The sequence below is a fragment of the Octopus sinensis genome, linkage group LG19 (genome assembly GCF_006345805.1).
Source record: "Octopus sinensis linkage group LG19, ASM634580v1, whole genome shotgun sequence".
Taxonomy (NCBI): domain Eukaryota; kingdom Metazoa; phylum Mollusca; class Cephalopoda; order Octopoda; family Octopodidae; genus Octopus; species Octopus sinensis.
Window position 1 is genome coordinate 29009420 of NC_043015.1, and position 19081 is coordinate 29028500.

Consider the following 19081-nt stretch of genomic DNA (forward strand, 5'->3'; position numbering starts at 1 on the left):
TGTAGTCAATACTATAAAGTATAAGGAACATACACATGTTTCATCAAACTGCCATAACTAACTACGTAATAGTTGGAGAAGCATTATATAATCTAGCAATTTACCTCATCAGTGATCCACAATAAATATGACAACAAATATTGAAGGGTAAATATAAATACATTTTTCCAGTTATGCAAACTATCAACAACTCTGTATGCTGCACAATGTAGCAGAGGCCCCCCCCCCAAAATATGGACCATAAATGCACATACCTGTCCTGCTGGGGTTGTGGTCGGCCTTCAATACAGTTTAATAAGTTTGGTATGAGTTCTGCTTGCTGAGCAGGTTCAAGCCGAGGGTAACCTTTCTTAATATAAAGTATAGTAAAATTCTGCAACAGAAGAAAACAATAGTAAAAAGCCATCATCATTTATTTGCATTGGAAAACCAGGAGATATATATATATATATATATATACACACACACACACACACACACACACATAAGATACATATATAGGGTAGTGAATATTCATTATAAATATCACCACCAGTGGCCTAGCACATATAAAATAGTCAATAGACAACATACTCATATTTTAAAATAGTGTACATTTAAACACAAAAGAAAACTACCTTTTAACAGGTAATTTTTACATGCTAGAAATAGCAGCCAACAGAGTCAAAACGATTTAATAGCAATTTTCGAAGTAAATGAAAAATAAAAACTTTTACCTTGTTATTTTTATTAGCGGTTATGATGACAATGGTGATGATATATATGTAACAAAACAGGAAAGTGAAAATTTTTTGGTATTATTAATTCTCCATTACACAGGTTTCATTTGTTAATAGGAATTCCAAAGATTTTACATATTATATAGACAAGTGAGGAATTTATATGTCTATATAATATACATATTATATAGACATCAGAGGAAAGAGATGAAGTGGTAGAGTTGTTCACAAGAGAGGGAGGTGGCACCTATACAGTCATCTATGTAGTGACCGTATAGCTCTGTGGTCGGCCCAGAGAATTGGGAGAATACTTGGGCCTCAGTGTGACCAACAAATAGGTTGGCGAAATTAGGGCCCATTCTCGTTCCCATTGCAACCCCAGACTGCTGTTGGTAGGTCTTCCTGGCAAACGTAAAGCAGTTGAGGGTGAGGACGAGCTCTGCCAGACGAAGAAGGGTGGAGGTGCTGGGCGTGGGGTCAGGGCGACTGTTATTATGGGGAATTACTGTGTATAGTGATTTGATGTCTAAGGTGAAGAGGTGTGAGGGACCAGGAGGGAAGGAAAAGGAATTGAAGAGGTGAAGAGTGTGATTAATGTCGTGTATGTGGGATGGGAGGGCAGCAATTAAAGGGGACAGGATGCAGTCAAGGTATTTTGAAATGAGTTCGGTGGGGCAATTGCAGGTGGAAACAATGAGGTGGCCAGGGTTGTTGGGTTTATGCATTTTGGGAAGGAAATAGATGGTGGATGTATGGGGGTGTTTGGATGATGAGGTTGGTGGCAAGGGCAGAAGAGGAAACAAGGTCATGGATGGTGGAGGACACGTGCTGTTGGTAGGAAGAGGTGGGGTTGGAGGGGAGAGAAAGAGACAGGTATATATGTATGAATGCATCTATATATCTTTGTGCATGTGTGTATGTTTATACTTGTTTGCACAAACATTGTCATTTGATGTCTTCGCTTAAAGCTGCCTGAGTAAAATGCTAATGTAATACTTACGTTCCCTGTTGACAATACATCTTGCTGCTTTGTACTTTCAGTACTTTCAAAGATCAGCAGAGTAAAACATTATCTTGCTTGAAAAACAGGTAAGGAATGGCAACAAGAAGGGGATCCAGCCACAAATGCAGACTTAAATAAGTCCCCATCCAACCCATGCCAGCATGGAAAAAACAGACATAAAATGTATGAAGAAACAAATCTTTTATCTCCCTTGTTTTATATTTTACTTATTTCTGTCACCGGACTGTGGTCATGCTGGAGCATAGCCTTGAATGCTAACTTTATTTCCATCTTTATTAATACAATTTTGTCATTTCATGTTGCCATAAACCCTTATCTTCAACAAAAAATATAAACCCAGTCATATGCAAAAGAAAAAAAAACCCCACCCAAAATACAATTTTACAAATTCTGATATTTGACATTGCCTTTGATCCCATTTCTGAGTCTGGTATCCACCAGGGTGTTAAACTTCAGTTCAGTGACTCATCTTATACATATGTACTGGTTGACATAACGCTATGCCTCTGTACAGTTACCATGGAGAGCCAATTAACCTATGCAAACATGAAGCATTCTGGACAATGAACTGAATAGCAATGATGGTGATAATACTAGTGACAACAACAATAACAACACCAGCAGATTTGATTTGTTTTGTCATACAAATCAATACAGCACACACTGTGTCAGATGCTCATTTTTATTGAATATTTTATTTATCTCCTTCAAGCGCAATAAAAGTCTCTAGCTTTTTATCTTATAGTCAGGAGTAAGGCAGTGTTCATTACTCTTCATAAGGCCCCTGAGAACTTGTGGACAGAACAGAGGCAAGATACACCCCATACTGGAACCTTGACTAAAATGTTTACTAGATAGGGGACACCGCTAAAGAGACCATCATCATTATTTAACATCCATTCTCCATGCTGGCATGGGTTGGATGGTTTATCATGGAGCTGGCCAGATTCCAGTTGTGGCATGGTTTCTACAGCTAGATGCCTTTCCTAATGCCAACCTATTTCTTTACTACCCACAAGGGGCTAAACATAGAGGGGACAAACAAGGACAGACAAATGGATTAAGTCGATTACATCGACCCCCCCCAGTGCATAACTGGTACTTATTTAATCGACCTCGAAAGGATGAAAGGCAAAGTCAACCTTGGCGGAATTTGAACTCAGAACGTAACAGCAGACAAAATACCTCTAAGCATTTCGTCCGGCGTGCTAACGTCTCTGCCAGCTCGCCGCCTTATCCAACCACTCAACAGAGAGTGCTGGGTGCTTTTTACATGTCACTGGCTCAGGCACAATTATGCAGCACCAGCTTGGGCACTTTACGTGGTACCAGCACCTGAAATGACAAGCCTGTATATATGGAAGACAGCAATTTTACCTGGCTTAATGTGTCTAATCAAGTACAGTAAATCACCACACCTCCCGACCCCTTGTCATTTCATCAGTGAGGCCCAGCATCCAAAGATCTTTTCTCACCACTTTATCCCACATCTTCCTGGGTCAACTCCTTCCACAGGTTCCCTCCACAATCCATACGCATCACATGACCAAACCAGCACAAACTTGTGAAAGGTAAGAGAGTCCAGTTTGCTGGACATTGTTGTAGAGCTGAAAACGAGGCAATTTCTACTCTTCTCCTCTGGAAGCCATCTACTCGCAATACCAGAGGGCGCACACTCTCCTACCCTGATGTAATCTCCAGGGATACAGGCATCCAGCAACAGGACCTCCGTAATGCCATGATGGACCGTGAAGTCTGGCGTAGCATGGTAAATTCCATTGTCTCGACCACGGTCGAACAATGATGATGAAAAAACCAGCACAGCCTTCTCTCCTGCACACATCTGATGCCTCTTATACCCAGTATTCCCCTTAAATCATTTACATACTGTCATGCATGCACACAGACATTACCAATCCTCTGCAGTCAATACCTAAACCAGGTGAGAGGTAAGTCTATTACCTAAGTAGGCCAAGGTAGAAATTTGAACTCAGGAAAGCACAGGTCTGGCTGTGTGTTTAAGAAGTTTGCTTTCCAACCACATTTCAGGTTCAATCCCACTGCTTGGTAAGTATATTAGGACAAGTATCTTCTATTATAGTCCCAAGCCAACCAAAACCTTGTGAGCAAATTTTGGTATATGGAAACTATCAGAAACCTGTAATGTATATGTGTGTGTGCATGTGTATGTATGTGTGCACGCGTGGACACACACAATGGGCTTCTACAGCTTCCATTTACCAAGTTCACTCACAAAGTACTGGCCAGTCCAACGCTATAGTACATTTGCTCAAGGTGCCTCACAGTGAGACTGAACCTGAAATAATGTGATTGCAAAGCAAGCTTTTTAACCACATAAGCCACGCCCCTCTCTTTGCTCTTTTACTTGTTTCAGTCATTTGACTGTGGCCATGCTGGAGCAACTCGACCCCAGGACTTATTCTTTTGTAAGCCCAGTACTGATTGTATCGGTCTCTTTTGTCGAACCGCTAAGTAACGGGGACATAAACACACCAGGATCGGTTGTCAAGCAATGCTAGGGGGACAAACACACGCATATATATATATATATATACAACGGGCTTCTTTCAGTTTCCGTCTACCAAATCCACTCACAAGGCTTTGGTCAGCCTGAGGCTATAGTAGAAGACACGCAGTGGGACTGAACCCGGAACCATGTGGTTGGTAAACAAGCTACTTACCACACAAGCCACGCCTGCCCCTATTGTTAATTTTGAAAAAAAATACAAAGGATCAATTAGACCTTAGCCACACTTTCTGATAACTGCAGTCATTGTTGTTGTTGTTTGTTCCTTCTCAAGCCATGCCTGGCTCATAAGGGCCAGTTTCTCGGTTTCTTGGCGTATAGGTTCCCCACCTGGACGGGACGCCGGTCCGTCGCAGGTGAGCTGCAAGATGCAGGAGGAAAGAGTAAGAGAAAGTTGTGGTGAGAGAGTCAGCAGAAGTTCGCCATTACCTTCTGCCGGAGCTGCGTGGGGCTTAGGTGTTTCGCTCATAAACACACACATCACCCGGTCTGAGATCTGAACCTGCGATCCCTCGACTGCGAGTCCGCTGCTCTAACCACTAGAACATGTGCCTCCACACACTGCAGTTGTTGTTTAACCTTAAAGTCAATTTTGATCAAACAGACCTATGATCAAAAGCATTCGAGCTGTGACCAACCGGTCTTTTCAGAGGATGTCTAAAATTACATTATTTAATGCATCTTTTTTTTTTTTGTTAAATAGTAAGGCGCAGGAGTGGCTGTGTGGTAGGTAGCTTGCTAACCAACCACATGGTTCCGGGTTCAGTCCCACTGCATGGCATCTTGAGCAAGTGTCCTCTGCTATAGCCTCGGGCCGACCAAAGCCTTGTGAGTGGATTTGGTAGACGGAAACTGAAAGAAGCCTGTCGTATATATGTATATATATATATATATATATATATATATATGTATGTGTGTGTATATGTTTGTGTGTCTGTGTTTGTCCCTCTAGCATTGCTTGACAACCGATGCTGGTGTGTTTACGTCCCCGTCACTTAGCAGTTCGGCAAAAGAGACCGATAGAATAAGTACTGGGCTTACAAAAGAATAAGTCCCGGGGTTGATTTGCTCGACTAAAGGCGGTGCTCCAGCATGGCCGCAGTCTAAATGACTGAAACAGGTAAAAGACGGTCATTCAGAATGCTCACAGCAGCCATATTCCTACCACTCTATGTCACCCTGGTGAGACCCATATTGGAGTACGGGATTCAAGCCTCTTCTCCTTATCTCCTCAAAGACATACAGCATCTCGAAAGAGTCCAGAAGCTGGCTACCCGCATGGTTCATGGTCTCAAAAATTAGTCCTACGAAGAAAGGCTGAAGACACTCGACCTTTATTCTCTTGAAAAACGCCGCTGCCGTGGTGATCTCATTCTCGCCCACAACATCATAAGCGGAAAGTGTAACCTCTCGAAAGAGCTGTTCTTCACTCCTGCTCCAGAGCGTCGGCTGCGGGGTCATTCTGAAAAGCTCTACCTGCGACAATTTCATCTCAATCGAAGGAGAGGAGCTTTCTCCGTCCGGGTTGCAGATCCGTGGAACAAGCTGCCAGACGAGATGGTGAAGATGCCGACGACCGCTTTGTTCAAAGCCTCCCTTGACCTCAAGTGGCCTGAACTCTTTACATGAACACCACCCTGTACATAACTCCATGTCCCCCTACATGGCCTTGCTATTTGCTTTTGAGCCAAATTAACTAACTAACTAACTAGTAAAAGAGAGAGAGAGAGTAAAATCTGATTTGGGTGAGACTGACTGCTATTTCTAGTAGATTCAGCACACTTGTAAAAGTCCCCTGTGATATTTATGTAGTGTATGTGCAGCCCACAACCTCACTAATCAACAATTCACAGCAGCATCTGAAATCCAGCACTCAAAGTCAACAAAACACCAGCTAACTATAAACTGTCCTGACTCTTAGTCAAGTCAGCTGTATTCCTTCGTGGTACCTGTTTTCATTTGTATGCACCGAGTTACCTAGGACTTAATTATCTAAATACATTACGATCACTGGTGCAAAATAATTTACAGCAGGATGTGCTGCTTAACACAAACCGCTCAACCATGAAACGAGTGTGGCATCTATCTTTCAGCTAAGGTAGGTGGAGACAAACTGAATAATATTGCATAATAAATAGATACATTATGATTTGGTAATTGAAAACATAATGGTAATTGACAAAATAATAATAATAATGGCTTCTAATTTAGGAAGGAGATCAGCAATTCTGGAGGGAGTGGCATTAATCAATACCATCGAGTCTAGATAGAACTCCGCTTGTATTTATTTAACTATTAGTTCTGCGGGGAAGAAAGGTAAAATTCATTTCGGCAGGATATGAACTCAGAGAGTAAAAAGCCAGAACAAATATCACAGCTCAAGGCCAACCAGTGACTCGAAAGTCAATTTGGTAGAAAACTGCATGCATGCATGACTATACGTATATGTGTATTCGTTCATGTGTGACTATGTGATTGCTTGTATTTGCACTTTTCAGAAAATTGCTAACCTACAAGTGATTTACATAGTTGTCACGTTCCTCTGAATTTTCAAAGGTATGTGGAATAAAAGATTCCTTACTCGATAGACGAAAACTATGCTTGTATGTATGTATGTATGAAGGATTCAAGGATGCCAAAACAACTCTTTTATGGAGAGTTAGCTAAAGGAGAACGACCTCCACATAAACCAAAAAAGAGGTGTAAGGACTTGCTGAAGGTTTCCTTAACCCTTTTTGTTACCAACCCGGCTGAAACCGGCTCTGGCTTTGTAGTACAAATGTCTTGTTTTTAAAAGTTTTGAATTAAAATCTTCCACCAAACCTTTAGTCACAATTTATGTTCCTAACACTAGCTTAATTATAACTAAGTTATTTTATTAAATACTTTGTTATACTTAAAATAATTGAAAGAAACACAGAGAATCTCAAAATAAATACAGTAACGAAAGGGTTAAGAGATACTTGCATCTCTCCTGACACATGGGAAGGCATAGCTATTGATCGTAGCAGGTGGAGAAGGATTGTGCACGAGGGGACAGCCACATTTGAGAAATCTTGAGTTGCACATGAGAAAGTAAGGAGGGATGTCAGGAAGGGCATCGCTGTTACACTTCCAGAAGGGAAGGGTCTTCTTTTGATGCTGATATGCAATGTCTGTGCAAGACCCTGCCTCAGTAAAGCTGGACTCAAGAGTCATCTTCGTAGTCATAAAGCGAGACAGATGAGTGACAACCTGGCCACTGGTGGTGGTGTAACACACCATACTAATCATATCTGTCGGGCATGTGGAAGAGAGTGTAGTTCGGCTGGAGGACTTAAACGACATGCAAAGGTACATGAAACCCAGTTACAACTACAACCGGTTATTACCGGTAAAGGTTTTAGTTGCCAATTCTGCACAAGACATTGTAGATCTTTAGCTCGGCTAAAAAGTCACATTCGATCACAGCACCAGTAACAGTTAAGCTTTGTGCAATGGCCATACTGATAACGAGGGGTATGTATGTGTATATGTATGCATGTCTGTGTGATTAGCTCACATTTGCACTTCTCTGAAAATTGATTACCTACAAGTGAATTACACAGTTGTTATGTTCCTATGTATTTTCAAACAGGTGTGTGGAATAAAAGACTCCTTACTTGAAAAACAAAACAAAAAAAAAAAACCAGCTAGGCGCAGGAGTGGCTGTGTGGTAAGTAGCTTGTTTACCAACCACATGGTTCCGGGTTCAGTCCCACTGCATGGCACCTTGGGCAAGTGTCTTCTACTATAGCCGACCAAAGCCTTGTGAGTAGATTTGGTAGACGGAAACTGAAAGAAGCCCGTCGTATATATGTATATATATATATGCGTGTGTGTGTTTGTCCCCCTAGCTTGCTTGACAACCGATGCTGGTGTGTTTATGTCCCCATTACTTAGCGGTTCGGCAAAAGAGACTGATAGAATAAGTACTGGTTCTTACAAAAGAATAAGTCCCGGGGTCGAGTTGCTCGATTAAAGGCGGTGCTCTAGCATGGCCGCAGTCAAATGACTGAAACAAGTAAAAGAGTATATATATATATATAAATATATATGCGTGTGTGTGTCTGTGTTTGTCCCCCTAGCATTGCTTGACAACCGATGCTGGTGTGTTTATGTCCCCATTACTTAGCGGTTCGGCAAAAGAGACTGATAGAATAAGTACTGGTTCTTACAAAAGAATAAGTCCCGGGGTCGAGTTGCTCGATTAAAGGCGGTGCTCTAGCATGGCCGCAGTCAAATGACTGAAACAAGTAAAAGAGTAAAAAAAAAAAAAAAAAAAAAAAAAAACCCCAGCTAAGGGTTAGCAACAGGAAGGGCACCCAGTTGTAAAACAATGCTTCGATAATATATTCATCTAACACATACTAGCAGGGGAAAAAAAAACAAGACTTAAGAAAACCCCAAAAAAGAATAAATAAATAAATAAATAACACTCATGTTGCCAGTTTAGTTAATATTACCGATAGATATTTGAGAAGATATGGCAGCTTTAATACATTCATACAATCTTGTGGCATTGAAAGATACAAGTATTTATGAAAATAGAGAAGAATATGTGAAAGTAAAATCAATCTTTTACTATTTGATATTCTACAGCAATGTTATTCTTTCAGTCAGCCTTGGCAGAAATATGCCAAATGATTGTATTTCTTTTCCTTTCTAAAAAAAGTTCTATATTAAGAAAAAATTGCAGTAGGAAATTTGTTTTTTGGTAATGGAAACTTGGCAGTCCTATTCTTGGGATCTACATTTATCTTTTATCTCTTTTAATTTTTTTTTGCTTGTTTCACTCACTTGGCAGTGGCCATGCTGAGACACCTACCTTGAAGGGTTTCACTGAACAAATCAACCCAAATACTTATTTTTGAGTTACGTGTGCTACCTCCTATTCTGTTAGCCTCTATTGCCAGACTGGTACGTCACGGGGATGTAAACAAACTGACACCAGTTGTCAACCGAGAGTGGGGGACAAACACATGTACACACACACACACACACATACATAATGATCATCATCATTATACATGTAGGTGCAGGAGTGGCTGTGTGATAAGTAGCTTGCTTACCAACCACATGGTTCCGGGTTCAGTCCCACTGCGTGGCACCTTGGGCTAGTGTCTTCTACTATAGCCTCGGGCCAACCAAAGCCTTGTGAGTGGATTTGGTAGACGGAAACTGAAAGAAGCCCATCGTATATATGTGTATGTGTGTGTATATATATATTTATATACACAGACACACACACACATATATATATATATATATATTATATATATATATATATATATATATATATATATGTATGTGTGTATATATGTTTATGTGTGTGTGTTTATCGCCCCCAACATTGCTTAACAACTGATGATGGTGTGTTTATGTCCCCGTCACTTAGCGGTTCGGCAAAAGAGACCGATAGAATAAGTACTAGGCTTACAAAGAATAAGTATTTACTAAATTCATTCTGCCACAGAAATAGCAAGGAAAAGCAATGTAATTATTTTGGCTGCCAGTACTGATGTAGGTCGCACTAAAAAAATGGTTTATTCTTTATGTTGGAAATCTATATGGTTGGCTGCGTCCGAGGAGAACGGTTGATTTCAAATTGATGTAATGTTTTCATTGATCAATTGAATGGAGCTGATTGAAACGGCCGTAAGATACTGATACCTGGACATCTTTGTTACTTATTTGCTTTTTATATATATGTATACTTTATCTTTTTATATATAAACGACAAAATGTCTGCGTGTGTGTCCTTTATACAAATCCACAATTTTTTAGTTAGAGGGCTCACACTTTCTATGGTCATCAAAACTGTCCAAGGGTGGTCGTGCACATCTTTACATTTCCCCAGTCACTCCACAAAGCCATTAAAAAATCAATAGAAGTGCCTTTTTGCTAAATTTTCTATCCAAAACCCAATCAAAATGCCCGAAACTTGATACGCCAATTGAATGCCAGCTAGATGTATGTGATTGGTCGGAGATTTGGACAGTACTCGTGTGTATGTGCGCACACACAGAGCTGTATATGCATGCACTAGCACTATGACCCGGCGTTGCCAGGTCAGTGCTAGTTATTATTAAAGCTACAAAAATATCACAAAAATCTGCTACTCAGAATTTCATGTTCCCATTCATCAGGCAGCTTAAATTAAAATTTTATGTGCTTACTTTGGTATATATATATATTATATATATATATATATATGTGTGTATATATATATATATATCATCATCATCATCATCATCATCATCATCATCGTTTAGCGTCCGTTTTCCATGCTGGCATGGGTTGGACGGTTCTACTGGGGTCTGTGAAGCCAGAAGGCTTCATCAGGCCCAGTCAAATCTGGCAGTGTTTCTACGGCTGGATGCCCTTCCTAACGCCAACCACTCCGTGAGTGTAGTGGGTGCTTTTTACGTGCCACCCGCACTGGTGCCAGACAGAGCTGGCAAACGGCCACGAACGGATGGTGCTTTTTATGTGCCACCGGCACGAGGGCCAGGCGAGGCTGGCAACGGACACGAAACGGGGCGGTGCTGGCAACGGTCGCGAAACGGAAAGTTCTCTTACATGCCACCGGCACTGGTAACACATCTGCAATTTCCATTGATCGATTTCCATTGATCGATTTCGATTCTGATCCTCACTTGCCTCAACGGGTCTTCACAAGCAGAGTTTTGACATGCCACCGGCACTGGTAGCACATCCGCAATTTCCATTGATCGATTTCGATTCTGATATATTGATCGATTTCGATTCTGATATATTGATCGATTTCGATATATATATATATATATATGTGTATATATATTTTCTATTTTGGATATATTTGGGGTACTTAGGTCTGCTCAGGACTTGGTGTTTGCTTTTTCCGTGGGTATGAGTAAGTACTTCACTTATATCTCGCGTATTTGCCGCTGAAGAGGGGAAATTTTATGAATTAACCCCGAAATTGGTCCAATACGGTAATACCGAATTTTTTAGAAATTTCTATCAGTTTGTTTTGAGACGCATAAATTATAATGGTTAATTGACAATTTTTGTCTTTTTTTCAGCATATTTGGCATTAGAATTTTTCTATTGCCCTTATATTGTAAATTATTTATAAATTTAACCTTTAAAGGTATTTTTTGATATGCTGGCCACTGATGAAATTTTTTTCCCGAAAAAAAAAAAAATTTTCCTACATTAGTTATATGTGCGTATATATATATTACTCTTTTACTTGTTTCAGTCATTTGACTGTGGCCATGCTGGAGCACCGCCTTTAATCGAGCAACTCGACTCCGGGACTTATTCTTTTGTAAGCCCAGTACTTATTCTATCGGTCGCTTTTGCCGAGCCGCTAAGTAACGGGGACATAAACACACCAGCATCGGTTGTCAAGCAATGCTAGGGGGACAAACACAGACACACACACACATATACATATATACGACAGGCTTCTTTCAGTTTCCGTCTACCAAATCCACTCACAAGGCATTGGTCGGCCCGGGGCTATAGCAGAAGACACTTGCCCAAGGTGCCACGCAGTGGGATTGAACCCGGAACCATGTGGTTGGTAAAAAAAGCTACTTACCACACAGCCACTCCTGCGCCTATATATATATATATATATATATATTATATGTATATATTATATATATATATATATATATAAAATAAGTAAAGGTAAGATCCAAGGATCAATGTGTAAGCTTTGAACAGCCTATAGAAGGTATAAAAAAACTTTCAGGAACAATCATTATTTATTGACATAGAAGGTTGCAAGTTTTTCCAATATTGAGGTTCAATACACTGAATAACTTGTTTTAGCCTACAGCTAGCAGCAGGTGTTGGTGTGTGCGAATAGAAATCCAAGTTAACATGGGATCCCTTCATAATGATGTTTACTTCTTTTGATTAAGGTATCTTTGGCCTGACAAGTAGCTAGCGGATTACCCTTTGCTTGGATAATTACTACTTCCGGGGTTCTGCTAGCTATGAAACATATGTAGCCTTGATTTTATCTACATCATTCCCTAACTTTGGATTTATATATATATATATATATATATATATATATATATATATATATATATATATTATATATATATATATATGTATATAAAGGCTAGTGATGGGAGCGATGACCTCCCTTGCAAATGTTATATGGATACAAACTGTGTTTCGATAGCCAGCTGGAAAAAATGTTTCCCTGGGGTTATAACAACAGTAATATCATCCTGTATAGGACTGCCAAATTCTGTTGGCATATTTTTGTATTCTTATTCATTTATCATTATTGTTTTTACGTATTTTTGTATTTTATTCGTGTAACATTGTCCGTTTTTCCGTCCTTGTTTTGTATACATTCGAGGCTTTCTTCCAAGGAATCTAATGCGCTTGGCTTAGATTTTCCTTTGGGGCTGGCCAGATCGGAGCAATCTCAAGATTAATCAGCTGAAATTGTGAGGATGATCCGGTTCTTGACTGAAGATTGAAGGCTTTGAATGTCCCGTTCGTGCTTTTTGTATCATCTTCTAAATGTTTTGCGTCCCAGTTTGTATTTTTCTACATATATATATATAGACACATAAGTGTGTGACAGTGTGTGTACACTTATACAGCAGGTTTCACAATGTTTTTGTCCACCAAATCTCCTTATAAGGTATTGGTTGGCCAGAGCTATTGTAGAAGATACTTGCCCAAGGTGTTGCTCAGTGGGATTGAACCTAAAAACACATGGTTGAGAAGTAAACTTTATAACCACACAGTCATGCTTTTGTTCTTTAATATCTCGCACTAAGGCCTTAACATTGGATAAATAATTTTGCAATGCAATGCAAAGTTGCAGATACCAAAATATTGTTGCTCATGAAAACACAGACTGAACGTTTGTGATTTATTAATGGTTTTTGTAAATGCCAGAATTAGAGGAAATTACTTTGCATAGTGAATGGTAATATTGAGTCAGAAGACTCTAACAAATTCAAAGAAAATATACACATGTATATAAAAAAAAAAAAAAAAACTAAACCATAGTGCACCTTTAATGTTCCTCATAATAATTTTTTTATAATCAATGAAATTCCTCTGAATGAAACAAGTCTGTAACTGAAATCACCAGAACTTGTTCCATTCATTAAACCATTTTTTGAAAAAAATTCAAGCTTCTCAGTAATATAATAAAAGCTTCAGTTATGATTCTATGCCGAAGGCAGTTAGAAATGTGTTTCAAGATATTACTCTCCTCTCCAGTATTCCTCTCCTATCGCAGGAGTGGCTGTGTGGTAAGTAGCTTGCTAACCAACCACATGGTTCCGGGTTCAGTCCCACTGCGTGGCATCTTGGGCAAGTGTCTTCTGCTATAGCCCCGGGCCGACCAATGCCTTGTGAGTGGATTTGGTAGATGGAAACTGAAAGAAGCCCGTCGTATATATGTATATATATATATGTGTATGTGTGTGTGTTTGTCCCCCTAGCATTGCTTGACAACCGATGCTGGTGTGTTTACGTCCCCGTCACTTAGCGGTTCGGCAAAAGAGACCGATAGAATAAGTACTGGGCTTACAAAGAATAAGTCCCGGGGCCGATTTGCTCGACTAAAGGCGGTGCTCCAACATGGCTGCAGTCAAATGACTGAAACAAGTAAAAGAGAGTATCACCCTCTCTTTCTCCATTACGCTGCTTGTACTGATTCTATTCAATCTAATTACCAACAACCATCAGGTAGCTCCCCCTCTCTCTCTCCCCACCTCTCACTAAACTAAGTTTAACCCACCCACTTTATATAACGGATAAAGATCCTTACCCAAGTCACATAGACTCAAAAGGGCCAGTTTCATGGTTTCTGTGGTATATATATTCCCCACCTGGACAGGATGCCAGTCCATCGAAGGATTATTCTTTTATTTGTTTCAGTCACTTGACTGCGGCCATGCTGGAGCACTGCCTTTAGTTGAGCAAATCAACCCCAAGACTTATTCTTTGTAAGCCTAGTACTTAAAGACGGGGACGTAAACACACCAGCATTGGTTGTCAAGCGATGTTGGGGGAACAAACACAAACACACAAACATATACATACACACACACGTGTGTGTGTGTGTGTGTGTATATATATATATATATATATATATATATATATAGAACAGGCTTCTTTCTGTTTCCGTCTACCAAATCCACTCACAAGGCTTTGGTCGGCTTGAGACTATAGTAGAAGACACTTGCCCAAGGTGCCACGCAGTGGGACTGAACCCGGAACCATGTGGTTGGTAAGAAAACTACTTACCACACAGCCACTCCTGTGCCTATTACTCATTTTTGCTAGCTAAGTGGGCTGAAGCAACATAAAACGAAGTGTTTTGTTGAAAAACACAAATGTGTTGCCTGATCCAGGAATCAAAACCACAATCTTATAATCCTGAGTCCAACACCCTAAAATATTCCAGCACTTTCCACTTTCTTTCCAAGCTTAGCTTTGATGATCACTTCTACTTTCACCCACTAACGACCCCTTATTAGTTGACTAACATTTTGAGATTACTCTGCCAACAGAAAGACATAGTCCACACCCTTAACTGTTTGGCGTTTAAACTGGCCGTATGTAGCCCTAATATTCTACCCGTCTTATTTTCAGACTGGCCTCTCAAACCTATCTCACAATGTATTCTGAAAATAAACAATAACATTACTGAATCGCCAAGTCAAAGATAAAGCAGGATTAATTCAGAAGAATATGAATAAATAAGCATTACATTTGACAGATTAATTTGAATGTAAACCCTTTTGTTACAAACCCGGCTGAAACTGGCTTTGGCTCTGTAGTACAAATGTTTTGTTTTCATAAGTTTTGAATTAAAATCTTCCACCAAACTTAGTCATAATTTATGATCCTCACACTAGCTTAATGGTAACTAAGTTATGTTACTAAAAATCTTTGTTATATTAAAGTAAATTAAAGAAAACACAGAGCATCTCAAAATAAATACAGTAATGAAAGGGTTAAAGGATTAACAATTCTCCTTTGAAACGTTTAACTCTTTGCACATCTTGAACAACATCACGCTAGGCAATCTACAAATAGGCATTGGTCTATCCATTACACTGTACCGCCTACCCCCACTCACTACATTAAGAATCCTATTGACCACCCTTATGTCTCAAACAGGTTTTCTAGTTAACTCTCTCTACCCCTCTCTCTCCCCTTCATTTTTTGTTATTCACTCATTCTCATTTAATGTTATTTTTTAATTGTTTGTTTATTCATATGTTTCGTCTCATTTGATACCCTGACCCCAATGTTTGTTTTGTCCTCTCTTTTTCTCAACCTTATGGTGAATAAAGAAATACTCTCTCTCTCTCTCTCTTCCACTGCCCCCATTTCCAATTCTTGTAAATAGTTAAACTCATAAACTTGTAACCACACTTAGAAGAAACGACCCTTGGTTAAAAATTATATGTCGTAATAAACTGATTTTTTTATAAGATATACAAAATAAATATTTAACTCTACAATTTGTATTGAGATCTCTATCGATAATGATTCAACTGGCGTTAACGCATCTCTAAACACGTTAACCACCTATGCATAAAACACATAGATAAGAAATAGAAAGTCCTTGGAACAGTATTATATTTTTGAAAGAAATAGAAACGGCTTTCCTGTTAATTTTTCTACTTAAAAAAATTAGATGTTTATAAAATCATTAGGTATTCACACACACGTTTATACACACATACACACCTACATGTATATAGACACATGTATCCCAAGTCATGGAGTACATAGCAATGTGCTCTATTTCTTTTTCAAGACAAGACTTCTAAGAACATTCTACACATATGTAGTGTATGTATGCACACAACAACACACACACACATGCATATATATACATATATAAGCAGGATATTGACAATATGACAGCTAGTTCTACATATTCATTATAATCCTATGAATTCGGTATTCTCAACTAAATTATGTTACCTCCTCTCAAAAGAAACTGATAATCCATTGTTATTGATTCACGAATGAGTGAATTAACATTCTGGGCATTTCATTACATCTGTGCTGGTCTATAGACACACACAAAAAAAAAAATATATAAAAATCTGACATATGTATACACGTAAACAAATAAAATATATATATATATATGATGAAAAAAAAAAGGTAAATAAAAAGGTCAATGGAATAACTATCTTTGAAGGCATCAATCCAAGGAAGAGGAAAGAAGAAAGAGTGAGATTTCTTCTTGATAGTAAAGAAGCATGCGTTTCTCCTTCATTCCACACAGTACTGATTTAAAGTGACACAGAGCTTTCCATGGAGATATAAGATGAAAAAAAAGAAATGAAACCAGAAATTATATACCATAACGAGAGAGAGATGGGGAGGAAGGAGAGATAGGGAGACGAGAGAGAGAGAGAGAGAACAATTTAGAAATGAATTTAATATAAATATATCTCAGCTAGATTTTGGTATCAATAAATGAGGCTCCTTATTTGGAATAAGTGATGTGATTATTGCCAAGTATAGAGAGAGCTGAGTTCCTGGAGAGATGATGCTGGAGCTACGAGTTGGAATCCAGTTCTTAGTTCCTGCTTTTTTTTTTTTTTTTTTTTTTTGCTTCACTTACTTTTGTCAATACTACCAAGAAAAAGAGTAAACATCAAGCACTACACACGTTTCCACATGCGTGAAAATCCAAGGTCTTGTGCTAAAGTAAGGAAGCAATAATAAGTACAGGATGTTCGTTATTATCAGCACTACTACATCACCAAAAACTGAGTGTTTGGGGTTTTCTTTTGCGCTACATTCCTGGCGCAATGGCCCAGTGGTTAGGGCAGCGGACTCGCAGTCGTAGGATCACGGTTTCGATTCCCAGAGTGTTTATTGAGCGAAAACACCTAAAAGTTCCACGAGGCTCCGGCAGGGGATGGCGGTGATCCCTGCTGTACTCTTTCACCACAACTTTCTCTCACTCTTACTTCCAGTTTCCGTTGTACCTGCATTTCAAAGGGCCGGCCTTGTCACTCTCTGTGTCACGCTGAATATCCCCGAGAACTACGTTAAGGGTACACGTGTCTGTGGAGTGCTCAGCCACTTGCACGTTAATTTCACGAGCAGGCTGTTCTGTTGATCGGATCAACCGGAACCCTCGTCGTCGTAACCGACGGAGTGCTTCCACATTCCTGGCAATAACGTCTGTTAATACCCTTTTTGTAGACCATATATTTATATGATAAAAAAAAAAAAAACAGTGAACAAGTGACTTTTCCAGCAAACAAGGAAGCCGCTTTGTAGTTGCTTAACCTGCTAAAAATAGTAGCCAAAATAGCCTTGCTGCTTTACAAAATAAAGAACATGTTGGATGTGTAGTTCTTGATTAACTATATCAGAGAAATAAGACAGGTGGGAAGGTTATGGCAGGAATGCCTTTAATCATAGATCTGCTCAACCGAGGCTGACTTGGGATTAAACAACTGTTCACACAATCTACTTGGAAGTCAGTCTGAAGGACAAGAAATATTTTAAAGTCTTACAATTTAATTTTCAAGGATCACAACAAACTAATCAATTGATTGACCTTTAGCACACTTAGACATATTGTATCACAGTGGAGTTTTCTCCCCTGTAGTTGCAGATGCATTGTGTCACACTGAGAGGGGAAAAAACTCATCCGGCAACATGATGCACCTCCAGCATGCTAAAGGTTAAAGGAGCAACAAATTGTGTTTTGTCACTCTAGTGCATTTTCCCTTGAGCCACAACACGAAGGGATCATCAGTGATGCCTTGAGAGCCCTCCAGATCACATATCATCATTTTAACATCCACTTTTCCATGTTTGCATGGATTGGAGATTACAGAGGCACATTTAGTACAACCAGATGCCTTTCCTGTTGCCAACTCACATCAGTTTTCAAGCAAGGTAACATTTTTTTCCATAGCCAGACATGTTTTAGCAGAATTTTATCTAGCTTGGAAACAGGTGACGGTTGGTGATAGGAAAGGCACCCAGCCATAGAAAAACTGCCTCAACAAATTCTGACCAACCAAGGCAAGGATGGAAAAGTGAACATTAAAACAATGACACTGATGATGAGACACACACACACAAAAAAAAAGGTTTCTTTCAGTTTCCATCTGCCAAATCCATTCATATTATTTTGGTCAGTCCAAGGCTATGAGTAGAAGACAGCTGCCATAGGTGCCATGCAGTAGCACTGAATCTGAAACCGTAACCATCCGAACATGGCCATTGCCAGTGCCGCCCCGACTAGCCCCCGTGCCGGCGGCACATAAAAAGCAGCATCCGATCGTGGCCGTTTGCCAGCCTCGTCTGGCACCTGTATCGGTGGCACGTAAAAAGCACCCACTACACTCTCGGAGTGGTTGGCATTAGGAAGGGCATTCAGCTGTAGAAACACTGCCAGATCTGACTGGGCCTGGTGCAGCCTTCTGGCTTCCCAGACCCCAGTTGAACCGTCCAACCCATGCTAGCATGGAAAGCGGACGCTAAACGATGATGATGATGATAGTTGGAAAGCAAATTTCTTAACCTCACAGATATGGCTGCTTGCTGCTGCTGCTGATCCGCATCACCATCATCAGCACCAGCAACAACAACCACACATACACACACGCACAACCTAGCCTCTGAAATTAATATTTCATCTGGATAAAATATCAATTATCTAACTCATTGTTTGTGAATTGTAATACTAAATTAATTAAATCTCAAACTGGAAATTAGTTTCAATGGAAGATTTCCTAA

At 39.6% G+C, this 19081-nt stretch overlaps 1 protein-coding gene across 1 annotated transcript in view; it reads right to left on the reverse strand.

Moving 5' to 3' along the window:
* The window catches only part of LOC115222137 (proteasome adapter and scaffold protein ECM29), a 92696-nt gene that overhangs the window by 59112 nt on the left and 14503 nt on the right, over positions 1-19081 (reverse strand). The window contains exon 4 of the mRNA XM_029792271.2: positions 255-373. Within this exon, the coding sequence (XP_029648131.1) occupies positions 255-373 (119 nt within the window). The remainder of the gene's footprint in view (positions 1-254; positions 374-19081) is intronic.